General features: G+C 43.3%; 1 protein-coding gene across 1 annotated transcript in view; it reads left to right on the top strand.

Annotated features, from left to right (window-relative positions):
• kcnh1b (potassium voltage-gated channel, subfamily H (eag-related), member 1b) overlaps nucleotides 1–19,357 on the top strand; it is a 59,709-nt gene that overhangs the window by 28,814 nt on the left and 11,538 nt on the right. The window contains exons 10-11 of the mRNA XM_038966374.1: nucleotides 35–287; nucleotides 18,842–19,038. Of these exons, the coding sequence (XP_038822302.1) occupies nucleotides 35–287; nucleotides 18,842–19,038 (450 nt within the window). The remainder of the gene's footprint in view (nucleotides 1–34; nucleotides 288–18,841; nucleotides 19,039–19,357) is intronic.

Here is a 19,357-nt window from a genome sequence, read left to right as displayed (position 1 = left end):
GTGAATATGTATAAGTAACCTTCGTCTTGCGCAGGTGTTGCAGATCTGCCCCAAGGACATGCGGGCGGACATTTGCGTCCATCTTAACAGAAAGGTGTTCAAGGAGCACCCAGCCTTCCGACTGGCGAGCGACGGGTGCCTACGGGCCCTGGCCATGGAGTTCCAGACCATCCACAGTGCCCCCGGAGACCTCATCTACCACGCGGGCGAAAGCGTAGACAGCCTCTGCTTTGTGGTGTCCGGGTCCTTGGAGGTCATCCAGGACGATGAGGTTGTGGCCATATTAGGTGAGGGTTTATTTATTCTTAATTTTTAAACCTTAATTTATCCAGGAAGTGCCATTGAGGCTAGAAGACAAGAGGGAGACATGGCCAAGAGACCATCTTTGGTATCTGTATGTATAGTCAAAATCTGACACTCGAAAACAATTGCATACTAAAATGGTGTGTTTTCATGTCCATATTACGCTTTGTGACCTTTAAATGCATAGAGCATTGATGGACCTGGATTATTGCTCATTTGGTGAATTTGAGGTCAGAGTAAAGTGGATTATGCTGAAAAACATTTGTTTCCTGTTTGTGTACACCTGACTGTAAGGTATTGCATCACATTAGTATTCAAGACGACACTAGAGACTCTGATTTCTGAGATCCACCCCTTGATGTGGGTTCACGTCTGCCGCTTTAAAGCGTAAACCAGCCTCAAAGTAGCAAATGACATCTGTGCTTCTTTTTAATGAAAAGTGAATAAAAGCGTTCCTATTCTCTATACAATCTGTTCAGAAAGTATGCTCAAGGGCCTACATTGAGCAAACTCTATTTTTAAGCATGAAGTCGTTTTTTGATAAGAGCCGTGACAATATCTATGCAACCCCTTAGGGCGATTCTCGTGAAGCCGTTATTATGCGGAAACTAATGTTGTGAAAATTAGCAGTGTCCAAGCAAACAGTAGTAGTCCTAACTGTAATAAACAAAATCAGCTTTGTGTGAATCTCGGGAGGTGACGTACAGATGTAGGATCTTAATTTGAGCCAGTTTGCTACAGCAGGAAAATAATGCTGCAGAAAGAGGAAATGTGAATTATTATGTAGATTATGATGGAAAAACATGTGTAGGGGTTGATACAAATCCAGTCTGAAAATTGAGTCTGAAATTTCAAAGTGGAAATTACAAACTTCAGGAGCCTTTTTTAAACCTCATATGCTACAAGTTAAAAATATCCGCATTGCAGGAAAGTTCTCCTGCAACAGGGTGGTCAAACAGGGCGGCAGGTAGCCTAGTGGTTAGAGTGTTGAGCCAGTAACCGAAAAGTTAAAAAAACTGTTGATGTGCTCTTGAGCAATGCACTTAAACATAATTTGCACCAGGGGCACCTATGTCTGACCCTGTAAAAACAACACATTTCACTGCAGCTATCCGGTATACAATATGTAACAATAAAACAAATAATAATAATTAAGATCCTACATCTGTTATGTTTAACCACATGAGAAGTCAAATGAAGACAAAAGGACACTTTCTGAAATGATACTTTGAGACTGGGACCTGATGTGAAGAGAACTTGGTCACACTTTCCTTTAAAAGGCACTGTAGGTGTACAGCAGGGTTCTCCAACCTTTTCTAGCATGAGAACTACTTTTTATTTTTTATTATTACATCAAAAATGGAAATAAATGAAAAAACAACATCGCAATTTTGCGTCATCACAATATTTTGCCTTACAATATTAAATCGGACAAAAATGGATTACATAATAGCTATATTAACCATATTTTCTTATCTCACTTTAAAATGATTTTTTTCACAATTGTTTAAACATGTTCAAAATTAGCCCTTCCAATCAGGTGCGCTCCAGTAATCCTTGTCATGCACGCTCCTCGTGATAGAATGAATGTCTTTATTCTCTTCACAAACTGCAAATTCATCATGCATTTCCATGGCTTGACATAAGGTAATTGACCACCAGAATCATAAAGATATTTTTGTTTTTAACTGATACATCAAGTCAATTGATTAAGGCATAATTCTAATGTCTGTCACACCCTGACCATAGTAAGCTGTTTTTTCTCTGTGTTGGTTGGGGCGTGATAGTGACTTGGGTGGGTCATCTAGGTGTTTTTGTATTTCTATGGTGGCCTGATATGGTTCCCAATCAGAGGCAGCTGTTTATCGTTGTCTCTGATTGGGGATCATATTTAGGTAGCCATTTCCTCATTTGTGTTTGTGGGATCTTGTCTACAATACGTTGCCTTTGTGCACTCCAGTAGATTCACGTTTCGTTTGTTCTTTGTTGTTTTGTTTTGTGAGTTTCTCTTTATTAAAATTATGTGGAACTCTATGCACGCTGCGCCTTGGTCTTACTCATACGACGAACGTGACAGAAGATCCCACCAACAAAGGACCAAGCATCGTGCCCAGGAGGAGGAAGTATCCTGGACTTGGGAGGAAATCCTGGCAGGACAGGATCGCCTTCCTTGGCGGGAGTCGCCTAAGAGCATGAGAGGACAGCAACGACGTCGGGGAGATGGGAGATGGGTTAAGAAAATGACATATGTTTTGATACTTTAAACACTTCCGGGTCCGTTTTTCTTCTTTATTGCCATGTTATAACCAGCAGCACACAGCAATGCAGACCATATTTGCTTTTATGAGAGATTTGCATTCAGAAATGCAAGCTGCCTCACTTTCGAGGGGCTGATGCCGTTTTTTCGGGGAGGAAGGAAGGCCACAGAAACCCCAAGAAAATGTTTTGGGGGGGCACATGGAGCAGTCGCCGGAGCCGAGGAGTGAACCAGAGCCAGTCAGAGAGTCGAGTGAGGAGCTTGACGCAAGATTCCGGAGAGAGGTGCTGGTGTTGAGAGCGCTGCAGAGCGGGCGTGCTGAGGTGCGTGTCATCAGCCCGATGCCACCTGTACCGGTCCCACGCATCAGGTCTCCAGTGCGCCTTCACAGCCCAGTGCGTCCTGTGCTAGCTTCCCGCACTTGCCGGACTGGAGTGAGCATCCAGTCAGGAAGGGTTGTGCCAGCTCTGCGCTCTAGACCTCCAGTGCGCCTCCACAGTCCAGTACGTCCTGTGCCTCCTCTCCGCACTCGCCCTGAGGTGTGTGTCATCAGCCCGGTGCCACCTGTACCAGTCACACGCATCAGGTCTTCAGTGCGCCTCCACAGTCCAGTACGTCCTGTGCCTCTTCCCCGCACTCGCCCTGAGGTGCGTGTCATCAGCCCGGTGCCACCTGTACCAGTCCCACGCATCAGGCCTCCAGTGCGCCTCCACAGTCCAGAGCTTCCGGCGACAGTTCCCAGTCCGGAGCTTCCGGCGACAGTTCCCAGTCCGGAGCTTCCCGGGGACAGTTCCCAGTCCGGAGCTTCCCGGCGACAGTTCCCAGTCCGGAGCTTCCCGGCGACAGTTCCCAGTCCGGAGCTTCCCGGCGACAGTTCCCAGTCCGGATACCCCGGCAACGTTTCACAGTCCGGAACCTCCGGCGACGTTTCACAGTCCGGAACCTCCGGCGACGGGCCACAGTCCGGAACCTCCGGCGACGGTCCACAGTCCGGAACCTCCGGCGACGGTCCACAGTCCGGAACCTCCTGAGACGGTCCACAGTCCGGAACCTCCTGAGACGGTCCACAGTCCGGAACCCCCTGAGACGGTCCACAGTCCGGAACCCCCTGAGACGGTCCACAGTCCGGAACCTCCTGAGACGGTCCACAGTCCGGAACCTCCTGAGACGGTCCACAGTCCGGAACCTCCTGAGACGGTCCCCAGTCCGGAGCCTCCGGCGACGGTCCCCAGTCCGGAGCCTCCGGCGACGGTCCGCAGTCCGGAGCCTCCGGCGACGGTCCCCAGTCCGGAGCCTCCGGCGACGGTCCCCAGTCCGGAGCCTCCGGCGACGGTCCGCAGTCCGGAGCCTCCGGGGACGATCTGCAGTCCAGAGCCTTCAGCAGGGGTTCTCAGTCCGGAGCCTCCGGTGACGATCCACGGTCCGGTGCCTCCAGCGACAACCCACGGTCCGGAGCTTGCGGCGATGATCCCCGCACCAGAGCTGCCATGGAGGAAGACGTATCTGCGAGCGGAGTGGGTACTTCGTCCCGCACCGGAGCCGCCCTCGACGCCCTGCGTCATCCATCATAGATTCCGACCCGGACCCTCCACGATTGAGTCAGGTTTTGCGGTTGGAGTCCACACCTTTGGGGGGTACTGTCACGCCCTGACCATAGTAAGCTGTTTTTCTCTGTTGGTTGGGGCGTGATAGTGACTTGGGTGGGTCATCTAGGTGTTTTTGTATTTCTATGGTGGCCTGATATAGTTCCCAATCAGAGGCAGCTGTTTATCGTTGTCTCTGATTGGGGATCATATTTAGGTAGCCATTTCCTAATTTGTGTTTGTGGGATCTTGTCTACAGTAAGTTGCCTTTGTGCACTCCAGTAGCTTCACGTTTCGTTTGTTCTTTATTGTTTTGTTTTGTGAGTTTCTCTTTATTAAAACTATGTGGAACTCTATGCACGCTGCTCCTTGGTCTTACTCATACGACGAACGTGACAATGTCATATATAATTATATGGTCACTTGTTTATACTGTACTTTGCTAACACTATAAAAGCAATATGAACTAGAGGAGACCATGGCATGTGTTCATCAGTTTACATTGTGTTACTTTCGTCCCACCCGTCTCTCCTGTAACTTCTCCCGGGCTAAAACGCAAGTCTAGCTAGCATGATACTTGAAACCTATGCTGTCATTTAGTCACTAGATGGGTTAAGAAAATGACATATGTTTTGATACTTTAAACACTTCCGGGTCCGTTTTTCTTCTTTATTGCCATGTTATAACCAGCAGCACACAGCAATGCAGACCATATTTTGCTTTTATGAGAGATTTGCATTAAGAAATGCAAGCTGCCTCACTTTCGAGGGGCTGATGCCGTTTTTTCTCTTAGTAACTATTTGTCCCGTTTTCGAGAAGACCCTCTCAGAGGGAACGGATGTGGCCACTATGCAGTCTCCCTGTCATGACTTTAGTAAACCATGGGTAGACAGAGGCCTTGTTCTTCCACCAGCTCAGAGGATCTGGGCTCCTCCAAATAGGATCGGACCTCCATTATGGCATCTGCTGAGGGATTCCTTCGTGCTGCATCCCCAGTTGCTCTCTCGTCAAACAGCATCCAAACAGCAGACGTTTGTGGCACTACTGCAGGTGCTTCTGCTCCATCTGATCCCTCTTCTTCCTGTTGCCCTGGTGTCTGAGCCAGCTGACTGCTGGGGCTGTCCCTCCCTTTTGATGAGGTTATTCTTTGAAGAGCCTCATCAATCGCTCTGGCCGCTCTGGCATCAATCGCTCTGGCATCAATCGCTCTGGCACACTACTGTGTAAGTGCAGCAGTTTCTGATAGCACGTGATTATATTCCATTCTGTGGAACGTTCTGTCCATTGATGAACATAGGGTGTCATCAACTCTGTCACATGTCCTCTGGTGGTTGGCTGTGATTCGCTGCAGACCCTTACACAGTAGTGTCATTTTTGAGACTGTCACATAGCTGAAAAGAGAGAACGTTAACTTATTAGATCAGGTTCATGTTTTGTCTACTGATACTACATTCTCATCTACTGCTCATATACATATATAATACTGGATTAAATAATGATGTAGTAATAACTCCTTACTGTACCTCTCTCCACTGAACTCCACAGTGACCTGCTCAAAGGGTTCCAGGACTATGCACACCTACCCAACCGCCTCCCATTCCTCTTGGGTCAGAGCATCAACAGGTGCATTGACAATGGCCAGGGTAGAGATGATGGCATCCTTTGACTCAAGAAACCGGTTCAACATATAACATGTTGAATTCCACCTTGTAGTGCAGTCTTGTTTAGGCCTCAGCTCAGGCATCCCCATCTGGCATTGTGTAGACTTTCGTTTTTCAGCATCTACTGTGCTCCTGTGGAAGTATTCCACAGCTGTTTTCACTTTGTCCACAGTGGGCGTCATCACCTTCAGAGCATCTCTTACAATCAGGTTGATTGTGTGGGCAAGACATAGATGATGGGTCCATTTTAAAATGTTCATGGCATTGGTTATGTTAGCTGCATTGTCGTTAACACATCAGACCACTTTTCCATCTACTTGCCATTCTCTGGCCACTCTCAACAGTTCCTCTGCCAAGTTCTCTGAGGTGTGTCTGTCGCTGAACTCAAAGCAGTCCAGAAGACAGCTAGACATAAAAAAAATCTTCAATGAAGTGGCATGTAACCGACATGTAAGAAGTGGTTACCCTTGATGTCCAGCAGTCAGTGGTAAGGCAAACTGCAGTAGCTTTTTGGACTCTTTCCCGCACTGAAGCCTGTGTGCTCTCGTACAGTTTAGGAATAAGTGATTTTGAAAGGGTTTTCCTACTTGGAATTGTGTACATTGGATTTAGACTATTGCTATAATTTCTAAAACCTCTGTCCTCCACGATCGAAAATGGCTGGAAATCGGTGGCAATCATTTTAACCAATGCCATATCAATTTGGCCTTGTTTTGCTACAGACATAGACGTTTGGCATAAACTGGTCCATAGAAGACTGCGTTGCTGTGGGTCGTGGAGTAGGCCTACTTGACTGAGTGGATACATCTCCACGTGTGGAGGTGCTGGCTCCACCACTATCACTAGCAGGCCCGCTAGTTTCTCAAAGCTCCGCTACAGCTAGCTTCACAGTTGGGTGCATAGTTCGCATATGCCGGTGTAGGTTGTGCGTAGAACCAGCTTTATATGAGATTTTGTTTTGGCAAATTCTACACTGTCCTCTAACATTGTCTACATTATTAAAATGCATCCAAATGCTACTGTGCTTCTGACTAATTTCCCAGCTGTTGTTTTCACAGCTGTCCTTCCTCTCTCTCCTCGGCTGCTAAGTGTGTGACTGTAAGTGAGTTGGCTCGGCCCTCCCTCACGCATCTTTGGTTCATTGGTTGACACTGCGTGTCTGATTGACAGGAACAACAGGTGAGGCTGTTAGTCTGACCAGACAGTCAGAACGAATGTGTGCGCTTGAGCATTTAGGCCTATATTATTTTATTTCTTTTTTCGTTCTTTGAATTAGTTCATTCTATTCATTTAAATCTTTTGATTATTCATATGTTAATTTTTTTATATTTTTATAAATAGATTTGGCTCTTCTGATATGCGAGCCGGCTCCCAACGTTCACCTACAAGAGCCGGCTCTTAGAGCCGACTCGTTCGCGAACGACCCATCACTACTACAGAGTGATAGATAAACGTGCGCATCAAACAGACAGACGGGTAAAATCGCTGGAAATGAATTGGAGATATTGTGTTACGTTTGTCCTTTTAAGCCAATATTGGGTAACCAGGGGTGGGATAATGTCAATGTGGCTTTGATTGGATAGTAGCTGGAGGCTTTATGTTTATGATAGCTTGCGATGGAACTCATTGCACTCATATCAGGCAGCTTTGCACTCATTTTCACTTTGCTTTCAATTTAGCTACTTGGGTCATCCCAGACTGGCTGCACAGGTTTTGTTCTATCCCAACACTACCGCACCAAATCCCAACCACAAGGGCTTGATGATTAGTTGATTAGGTAAATCAGGTATTATAATTTTGGGCTAGGAAAAACTGTTTTGAACAGATTTGAAACCCCTGCTCTATTACAATTGAGTCAAAGTTTTTCATCTTAGCCACTCACTAAATAGGAACAAACATGCCATATTTGTGTCAACCTGTAGTGGTTGAAATTATTTTCAAATGCTTGTGTGATATAAGCTTTTTTTTTTTATAATGCTTTTGCAGGTGTTATGCTGTGTTCATTTAGTGTCTTCCAAATAGACTTACAACATAGAGAACCTTTTTCTTGGTTCCTTCAGACAAAGTGGGGGAGGAGAAGGGGCACTCTTGAGTCAGACCTCTGACAGATGCATGATGGTCTGATAACTCATCCTCACAGAGATTAGCTGTGTCACTGTGACAGAAAAACGCTGGTAGGAAGTGGGATGATGAATTTACAATACTCTAGGGCTGCTCTCTGCATCCTTTCGGTGATTGTTTTTTCCTCCAAATCGTCAAGCGAAAAGACTGGTTATCACGATGGAGCTCATATTTACGCGAGGGATAAATATTTGGATTGCTCTCTCCCTCTAGTTGGGACTTAACCTTTAAGAAATGAGCAGGAGAATATTCCGCACTAAGGGGGTCTTCACTAGACTTTTTTCAGAAATACACTCAGCTACACATATACCGGAATGTAAACTTGCGAGCTTGTCACGTTTCGACTGCTACCTCCGGAGGTAGCACATGACACTCTCCCAACAGTTTCCCCCCTCTAAGCACTGTAATGTAAACAGAATTGTCTCGTTGAGCCAACACTTACAGTAAAATTGTAATAGCAATGTTTTTGGCTGAAATGTACATACATTTTCTTTCTTTTTTTTACACTTGTTTTATCTATTTTTTTTAACCTCAAATTGTAGTAACAGCCGTAGCTTTAAATCTCAACAGTGTTTTTTTTGTTGCTTGACTGCACCGAGGTCCAGGCAAGAAGTAACTCCCCAGGGAATGATCATTTTCAGTTGCAATTTGCTTTTACTTCATATACAGTGGGGAGAACAAGTATTTGATACACTGCCGATTTTGCAGGTTTTCCTACTTACAAAGCATGTAGAGGTCTGTAATTTTTATCATAGATACACTTCAACTGTGAGAGACGGAATCTAAAAAAATCCAAAAATCCAGAAAATCACATTGTATGATTTTTAAGTAATTAATTTGCATTCCTTGCATTGTGTATATGTATTTCTGTTGGTTGGTAATGTAAATTCTTGCACATTTAAAAAAATACTTTTATCTTCGCTAGCTGGATAGGCAAACATCGCGAGTACTAAACTGTAAACGAATGAAAACTTGTGTACTCTCTCTGCTGATCATGTCAGCCAATCACGTTGTCCGTATCTAAAGGTAGTAAACGACTATCCGACAAACTGCTATCAGGTAAAGCATTTTTTGTAATCTAACTATTTAGTTATAGAAACACGATACCATCAATGAAAGCTGTAAAATTACTCCCAATTTCGAACACAGCAACATCGGTAATGTAGCTAGCTTGATAGTTAGCTAGCTAGTTACAACAAGTAGACATGTTGCTAGCTAGCAGAAGCAGATAGCTTTATTACTAGCGAGCATGTCATTCTGAGATGAGGAGCATTTTAGCTATCAGTTTATTTCAAGTAATAATTTAAGACTACAAAAATCTATAGGATTAGCAGTGTAGATCTAATACAGTCGTCAAGGCAGGACCCACTAATTGAATTCATACTGATTAATAAGAAATGCCACATTATCCCTGTCAATAGTTGGAGGATGAATGCAGAGCACCCTGCTTCAGACTGTCAGGATGTTTATTTTCTAACTCACAAACTACATTCCTTTACTGTGATTTGTTTTATTCATTCTTGTCTCTCACTTTTGTCTCACATGATTCATTCAGCTCTCCTGTTTCCTGCTCTAAGAGATCAACCACATGCCATTCACCAAGCATGGGCTGATTCACTCACCTGTGAGGAGAACTATCCTACTGTAGTTTGAACTAGACTTGCTGTCACTATTTAGACGTTGAGACCGCATATGCATTTGCCTGTTGACTTTACTTTGTGGGTTTTGTCTTACACAGTGTAGTGCATTTCAGAGTTAAAGAACACCAACTACAGATACACGTGCTTGTTTGAGCATCTCAGTTTAGATTCAGTTTAACAGGTGACAAATAGATTAATATTGTAACATGCAGTGGGGAGAATTCTATTGCCCCAGTCAGGAGCCCAGGCTTTCCCCATAGATGGTAGAGTTCTCGTCTCTGGACCATACAAGCTTTAGAGTGCATTCTGCTAAGGCACTTGTCTCTCTCTACATCCGTCAGCTACAGTTGAAGTCGGAAGGTTACATACATTTATGTTGGAGTCATTAAAACTCGTTTTTCAGCCACTCCACAAATTTCTTGTTAACAACTATAGTTTTGGCAAATTGGTTAGGACATCTACTTTGTGCATTAGAAGCTTCTGATAGGCTAATTGACATCATTTGAGTCAATTGGAGGTGTACCTGTGGATGTATTTCAAGGCCTACCTTCAAACTCAGTGCCTCTTTGCTTGACATCATGTGAAAATCAGCCAAGACTTCAGAAAAAAAATTGTAGACCTCCACAAGTCTGGTTTATCCCTGGGAGCAATTTACAAACGTCTGTAGTTTGGAGTACGCAAGTAGTACGCAAGTATAAACACCATGGGAACACGCAGCTGTCATACTGCTCAGGAAGGAGACGCGTTCTGTCTCCTAGATATGAACGTACGTTGGTGCGAAAAGTGCAAATCAATCCCGGAACAACAGCAAAGGACCTTGTGAAGATGTAGGAGGAAACAGGTACAAAGTATCTATATCCACAGTAAAACGAGTCCTATATCGACATAACCTGAAAGGCCGCTCAGCAAGGAAGAAGCCACTGCTCCAAAACCGCCATAAAAAAGCCAGACTATGGTTTGCAACTACACATGGGGACAAAGATCGTACTTTTGGGACAAATGTCCTCTGGTCTGATGAAACAAAAATAGAACTGTTTGGCCATAATGACCATCGTTATGTTTGGAGGGAAAAGGGGGAGGCTTGCAAGCCGAAGAACACCATCCCAACCGTGAAGCAAGGGGGTGGCTGCATCATGTTGTGGGGGTGCTTTTGAAGTGCACCAGGGACTGGTGCACTTCACAAAATAGATGGCATCATGAGGAAAGAAAATTATGTGGATATATTGAAGCAACATCTCAAGACATCAGTCAGGAAGTTAAAGCTTGGTCACAAATGGGTCTTCCAAATGGACAATGACCCCAAGCATACTTACAAAGTTGTGGCAAAATGGCTTAAGGACAACAACGTCAAGGTATTGGAGAGGCCATCACAAAGCCCTGACCTCGATCATATAGAAAGTGTGTTGGCAGAACTGAAAAAGCGTGTGCGAGCAAGGAGGCCTACAAACCTGACTCAGTTATTCCAGCTCTGTCAGGAGGAATGGGCCAAAATTCACCCAACTTATTGTGGGAAGCTTGTGGAAGGCTACCCGAAACGTTTGACCCAAGTTAAACAATTTTAAAGGCAATGCTACCAAATACTAATTGAGTGTATGTACACTTCTGACCCACTGGGAATGTGTTGAAAGAAATAAAAGCTGAAATAAATCATTATCTCTACTATTATTCGGACATTTCACATTCTTAAAATAAAGTGGTGATCCTAACTGACCTAAGACAGGGAATGTTTACTATGATTAAATGTCAGGAATTGTGAAAAACTGAGTTTAAATGTATTTGGCTAAGGTGTATGTAAACTTTCGACTTCAACTGTACATTGGTGACCAGGGTGGGATCCTTTCGATACGCCTATGGGGCCTGGGCACACAAATGCTCCTAGAGAGAAGGGGGAATACTGAAGCATGCCATGATGACAGTTCTACGGTCTCCATCAGAGGTCCAGGCTTTTGGCATAGATGGTAAAGCTTAAATTTTTGGACTGCAACTGTAACAGTATAACTTTCGTCCGTCCCTCATCGCGCCACAAAAGCCGCAGCCCTTGCAGAGCAAGTGGAACAACTACTTCAGGTCTCAGAGCGAGTGACGTCACCCGATTGAAACGCTATTTGCGCGCGCCATTTCACATCGGTTACACAACATTGTAAGATTGTTACCTCCACGGCACTTGATGTACATTCATTGGTAGGTTACACTATATTTAGATACTTAAAATACTGCCTTAGACACCTTTGCTATTTGTCTCCGTACTCAATAAATGGTGAAACACTATTTGTAATGGTGGTCTTTGTTCATATGTACAGTATATGCATGAATCTTTGATTATAGAAAACATGTCTCACACTCATAGTTAGTAGAATAATGAATGGATTGGGAAGATTTTGGCATGGTCAACTTTTAGAAGATTAGTAGAAAAGTTAATCACTTAAACCACCTAAATATACTGACGTTCACATAACATTTTAGTATTTGAAACAAACATTAATTTCTTATAAGCCTACAGGCTCTTTATCAGGTAGGCCTTCATTGTAAATCAGAATTTGTTCTTAACTGACTTGCCTAGTTAAATCAATTATAAATAAAAAACGTAAAAAAAATAAATCATTGTTCATACCTTATATTATTCCAATGCATCCAACATTATGCATGCCCACTATGGTATTGGGCAGCTGCTATTTGAGAACTCGTCTGGTTTAAGGAATCTTATTGCAGAGCACATTGTACAACTGTTTTTAGAGAAGATTGTATTGCAAGGTATGCTATAAGTGTAGGCTATGCTATATGTGTTTGGCTAATATGCATATGAAGCTGCCCTTTTTTAAAATCTCCATTCTAGCATACATGACACACACACACACACATCTTTCTATCTACATGCTTTTATTTGGGTTTCTACGCACAGTAAAGGTTTCGTTAAGCCTGTAGCTAATTATATGAAATTAGACATATAATCAGGCCAAAACTTGATTCGAAAATTGAATTCACTGACAGGGAGATAGCTAATGAAACACAAATTAGAATTTACAGTAGCTGGCTAGGCTAGTCAAACTGTAACATTGGCTAGTTTTCAATAAATTGGCTAAATGGTCAACGGAGTTACCTCTTCATACGATCAAGACATCTCGTATTGCATTTTGCATATTTCAAGTGCACTTAAATTGATATTTATCTTATTTCAGTCTTTGGGAGCTATGTTCCTCTTCGTCAGACAGAAGCTCGTGTTTTCACCAGAGCTGTGTTTACATCGTAGATAGATGCAGGACATTGGCTGCCGTCATCACAAGGGGTATGTACGGGAGTTCTGATTTGGTTCCATGTTTAGCATTTCGGCAAATTTGCCTGAGCAGACAGAATGGTGAAATATACTCATGAGAAAATATGCAAGAATTGAAGGTGCCAACAAATGTTATAGTCATCATAAAAATGTTTTACGGTCATATACAAAAAATCTGATCATCCCTCAACGGGGATTGATCAAGTGAACGTTTTTCGGGCTTTGACCAACCACCTAATATAATGACTTCCATGATATTGATCAAATTAAGTCTGGTTTGTTCTAAGGTATTTTTAATATGGTAGCTAGTGTAAGCCTAAGAGCTCCTGTCTAGCTATGGTTCAGCTAAACGTCAGCATTCCGCTATAGCCAGCAGGTTTGTAAGAATGCAGAAATTATTTTGTTTACTTAGCTAATGTTACCTAGCTGTGTAGCATATATTACGTCATTTAGCAGACGCTCTTATCCAGAGCGACTTACAAATTGGAAAGTTCATACATATTCATCCTGGTCCCCCCGTGGGAAATGAACCCACAACCCTGGCGTTGCAAGCGCCATGCTCTACCAACTGAGCCACACGGGACCATATATTATATATTATAATATGAATGACACTATGATAACGTTACTTTACTTTCATATTCGTATGGGAGGGGTAAATTTTCATTATTTATATGCTAACGTTACTTGATCATGAAGCATGTTAATGGTAGTTAGCAGGAGTTCGCTGTGCATTGTCAGCTAATTTAATGTGTACGGATGAGAAAATAAATCCTTTGTCCGCACATGCTTGTGGATTGTAGCATTATTCAACATTGTAGTTTGTTTTAGAAGAAAAGTTGCTCTGATTGTTAAATAGTTTGTGCTTACTGACAAGTTCTACTGTGATATTTACGGAATATTTGAGCTGTCGACCAATAATGTTGCATTGCCAGCCACAACGAAAGATAAGGCAAGGATGTAATGTGAATTGAAAAGTAGATATACTAACCCAATGGGAAGAGGATATTAACATAGTCTTATTGACACTGTGAATATTAACACTAGCCCTATTCCCACTACGAGATATGGAGAGTCTAAGGAGCAGATTGGCGAAAAATGAGTAACGTTGGTCATTAAAGCAATTTGTGCCAGATATGGCTGGAGTCGATTAAATGTGACTTGTCATACCCATTTTTCACATATCCCCTCAAATATCATCCAAGGACAGAAAGTCTCCCAAAAAGCAAGGCATGGTGATATAATGACAAACTGTTTGTCTGTTATTAATTAATCTAAAAGGAACATGAATTTCATTTTCAAATCAAAGTTTGTCAAATGTTTTCAGACCTCTAAAGTAATCTAATGTCAAGATGAAACCACGTGACAACGTCGTGTGTGTACATCCAGCTGTATTCCTCCACCCCAAATGAATGGAAAAGTCAAGCACCGAATGAAACCAGGAAATGAGACAGTGCTTATCTTTTCCATTAACCAATATTGTGGGAGGTTATTTCATCTTGACATTACTTTCAAGGCCTGAAAACATCTGACAACTTTCATTTATGAGTGAAATGTCCCATTAATGGAACAATCAGAAGTTGCTACATTCAGTTTTGGACGTATAAATCAATGATATGTACCCATTTATTCTTAAAGAATATAACTTATAAATGCCTCATGAGCTTAGTTCAACTGTCACACCCAAAATATAAGCTTGTTAAAGTTCAATGTTTGTAAATGTAACAGTATAACTTTAGTCCGTCCCCTCGCCCCGACCCGGGCGCGAACCAGGGACCCTCTGCACACATCAACAACAGTCACCCATGAAGCATCGTTACCCATTGCTCCACAAAAGCCACGGCCCTTGCAGAGCAAGGGGAACCACTACTTCAAGGTCTCAGAGCAAGTGACGTCACCAATTGAAAGGCTATTAGCGCGCACCACCGCTAACTAGCTAGCTATTTCACATCCGTTACACTCACCCCCCTTTCGACTTCCTTTTCCGCAGCAACCAGTGATCCGGGTCAACAGCATCAATGAAACAGTATAACTTTAGTCCGTCCCCTCGCGAACCAGGGACCCTCTGCACACACCAACAACAGTCACCCACGAAGCATCGTTACCCATCGCTCCACAAAAGCCGCGGCCCTTGCAGAGCAAGGGGAACCACTACTTCAAGGTCTCAGAGCAAGTGATGTCACCAATTGAAAGGCTATTAGTGCGCACCACCGCTAACTAGCTAGCTATTTCACATCCGTTACACTCACCCCCCTTTCGACCTCCTCCTTTTCCGCAGCAACCAGTGATCCGGGTCACGGCACCAATGTAACAGTATAACTTTAGTCCGCCCCCTCGCGAACCAGGGACCCTCTGCACACATCAACAACAGTCACCCACGAAGCATCGTTACCCATCGCTCCACAAAAGCCGCGGCCCTTGCAGAGCAAGGGGAACCACTACTTCAAGGTCTCAGAGCAAGTGACGTCACCGATTGAAAGGCTATTAGCGCGCACCACCGCTAACTAGCTAGCCATTTCACATCCGTTACATAAACAAAGTAAATCCAAAGAAACACTATATAGCCTCTAACCATGGTTAAAACTATACTTGTTATATAATGGATGGTCAGTCCTTGCATCCATAGCTTGTCTATGAATTTGAATGGTAACATTTCTCCAGCCCCATCTCAGATTTTTACCGAAACGGGAGGGGAGGTCACTTTGTTATTGTTTCTACAGCTGATTGACACTTTAACTATTGGATGTAAACTCCCCTAAAGTTGGGAGCAGCGTGGTTCTGGTACAGCTTCCGACCGCCATTTTCACTTATAAATCTATCTGTAGACACCGTACAGTCGGCTAAAGGCCTGCTTCTTGCGGTTGCGGGAGTATAAGTACCGTGCCGTCGCACTCTGACATGCCATATACCACTGGAGAGTTGAGAAACGTCCGTGCTGAAAGAAAGTATTCCAATTGCTCTTCGACAAACACAAATGGTTTTATTTCGAGTTGAATGAAAAACAAACATTATTTGTAGATGTGAAACAACCACTTTGTGTGATCACAGACAGGCTAAATATTAAAGCTGAAGTTGTAACGAGTCGGCTGGTGTGTGAATGGCGTCTCTGCGTCTCTCAGAGGACACAGGGCAGAACATTTTCTGTCGGCAGTTCTATGAAATGGTTCCAAATGGTGTCACTAAATACAGTATGATCATATCCATTTTACAGTTATAAGGTGAACTCTTAGTAGTCGTTTTTCTAAATTGGCTGTTACTAATATTAAGAAAGCATGTAAGTCATTTCAAGCCCTATTCATTAAGTTTGTTGAATAGGAAATAAATCATATAATATTTCATATTTTCATGTAATTGAGCTTGTGTCTTCAAAAGTGAGTACACCTCAGCAATACATTTTTACTAGAAAAGGTGAGTTTTTTTTTATCTTTCTTGGAGCATTACTACTTATTGTTTTTGGCCATACCCAAAAGTAATTATTTATTTAGGCGGAAATCTACATACATCTAACAGGCATTATGCAACATTTCCACATGCAAATAACCCTTAATGTTCAAACATCGTTGAAAGCTGTATACAGTTTGTGGTGAGTGAGTGACCGGTTGGTCCGAAACAGTAAACTTCAATCATAAATGTCATGTTTTTTAAATAAAAAGTACTCCCCCCATCTATACTGAACAAAAATATAAACACAACATGCAACAATTTCAATGATTTTTACTGTTAGTTAGTATAAGGAAATCAGTCAATTGAAATAAATCCCTTAGGCACAACAATGGGTAGGCCTGAGAGGGCATAGGCCCACCCACTTTGGAGCGGGTAGATCAAATCAAAGTTTATTTGTCACGTGCGCCGAATACAACAGGTATTACAACCTTACAGTGAAATGCTTACTTACAGGCTCTAACCAATAGTGCAAAAGGGTATTAGGTGAACAATAGGTAGGTAAAGAAATAAAACAACAGTAAAAAGACAGGCTATATACAGTAGCGAGGCTATAAAAGTAGCAAGGCTACATACAGACACCGGTTAGTCAGGCTGATTGAGGTAGTATGTACATGTAGATATGGTTAAAGTGACTATGCATATATGATGAACAGAGAGTAGCAGTAGCGTAAAAGAGGGGGGTGGTGGGTGGGACACAATGCAGATAGCCCGGTTAGCCAATATGTGGGAGCACTGATTGGTCGGCCCAATTGAGGTAGTATGTACATGAATGTATAGTTAAAGTGACTATGTATATATGATAAACAGAGAGTAGCAGCAGCGTAAAAAAGAGGGGTTGGGGGGGCACACAATGCAAATAGTCCGGGTATCCATTTGATTACCTGTTCAGGAGTCTTATGGCTTGGGGGTAAAAACTGTTGAGAAGCCTTTTTGTCCTAGACTTGGCACTCTGGTACCGCTTGCCATGCGGCAGTAGAGAGAACAGTCTATGACTGGGGTGGCTGGGGTCTTTGACAATTTTTAGGGCCTTCCTCTGACACCGCCTGGTGTAGAGGTCCTGGATGGCAGGCAGCTTAGCCACAGTGATGTACTGGGCCGAACGCACTACCCTCTGTAGTGCCTTGCGGTCAGAGGCAGAGCAATTGCCGTACCAGGCAGTGATGCAACCAGTCAGGATGCTCTCGATGTTGCAGCTGTAGAACCTTTTGAGGATCTCAGGACCCATGCCAAATCTTTTTAGTTTCCTGAGGGGGAATAGGCTTTGTCGTGCCCTCTTCACGACTGTCTTGGTGTGTTTGGACCATTCTAGTTTGTTGGTGATGTGGACACCAAGGAACTTGAAGCTCTCAACCTGCTCCACTACAGCCCTGTCGATGAGAATGGGGGCGTGCTCGGGCCTCCTTTTCCTGTAGTCCACAATTATCTCCTTTGTCTTGGTTACGTTGAGGGAGAGGTTGTTATTCTGGCACCGCCCGGCCAGGTCTCTGACCTCCTCCCTATAGGCTGTCTCGTCATTGCCCGTGATCAGGCCTACCACTGTTGTGTCGTCTGCAAACGTAATGATGGTGTTGGAGTCATGCCTGGCCATGCAGTCGTGGGTGAACAGGGAGTACAGGAGGGGACTGAGCACGTGACATTGTGTTGTGTGACAGAACTGCACATTTTAGAGTGGCCTTTTATTGTCCAACACAAGCTGCACCTGTCAGGTGGATGGACTATCTTGGCAAAGGAGAAATGCTCACTAACAGGTATATAAACAAATGTGTGCACAACATTTGAGAGAAATAAGCTTTTTGTGGGTATGGAACATTTCTGGGATCTTTTATCTCAGCTTATGAAACATGGGACCAACACTTTACATGTTGCGTTTATATTTTTGTTGAGTATATTTTTTCCCCCCCAGTCTATTTTATTCACAAAGCTATATTTACCCAGTCACTCAAAGCTGCACTGTAACTCAAAATCTCCCATAAGCTGTCTGATTCATTTCATCAATCCAATCTGGACACTGGAAAGGGACAGATTTGCATTTTCATGTGTGAAAACCAAAAAGTCTGCATATGTGTTAATAACCATGGCTTATGGAGTCTTGGCTAATACTTTTTTCGATCTGTTTCCAGAAAAGTAGAAGCTCGGTGAAGTGAGGGATGCAACTTTTCATTAGTAAGAGCTGGAATATGTTGTTTACAATTCAGTACAGCGTCTGTTTGCCTTGTAGGCGACAAGGCTTCTACAATTGGTATCGCAAATGCACTGTGTATCATTTTCGCCCGTTGGTCTCAAACGAGATATTTTTTAAATACCAGTTACGTAACGCATTCTTTTTCAATGGTCTTTTTTTTTTTGTGTGTGTTCACATTGTACAGGCAGTTTGCATTGAAGAACATTTCAGGATAGAGGTATGACCTTGGGCTTTTGACTTTGTATTACCATGAAAGGCTACAAGATTAGCTTCATGGCAGTTAGATTCATATCATTGTGGATGGATGGGGTTTCCCTTGTTATCATTCACCTCACTACTTCTCTCTCTCCTTTCTATCCCCCGTTTTGTATCTTCACAGGAAAGGGAGACGTGTTTGGGGACGTCTTCTGGAAGGAGGTGACCCTAGCCCAGGCTTGCGCCAACGTTCGGGCCTTGACTTACTGCGACCTCCACGTCATCAAGCGTGAAGCTCTGCAGAAAGTTCTGGAGTTCTACACGGCCTTCTCTAACCACTTCTCCCGCAACCTGCTGCTCACCTATAACCTCAGAAAGAGGGTAAGCTACCCGGGAGCATTGCTCTCTCTCTGTGTCTCAATAGTCTCCAATAGCTTATTGATTGGATAGACTCCTAAGTTATTTATTTTTCACCTATCCAGTCCTTTCCGAACAGTGGTCTGGAGGGAAACGAGAGCTATTTAAGAATATTGGGACAGAGATCTCTCTGTGTCCCGCAGTTAATAACAGGAAAGGTGATGGCATCTCCCTCAATGAATAGTGCTCTTATTTATTTTTAAAAAGCTGACGCGTCAACCTCAATTGATCTTTCTCAAAGATTGCTTTTTTGGTGGGTGTGGCACCTTATCTTTATGGGAAC

The sequence above is a fragment of the Salvelinus namaycush genome, chromosome 2 (assembly GCF_016432855.1).
Source record: "Salvelinus namaycush isolate Seneca chromosome 2, SaNama_1.0, whole genome shotgun sequence".
Classification (NCBI taxonomy): domain Eukaryota; kingdom Metazoa; phylum Chordata; class Actinopteri; order Salmoniformes; family Salmonidae; genus Salvelinus; species Salvelinus namaycush.
Note: the sequence above shows the minus strand (reverse complement) of the source record. Positions and strands in the feature narration are given on the sequence as shown.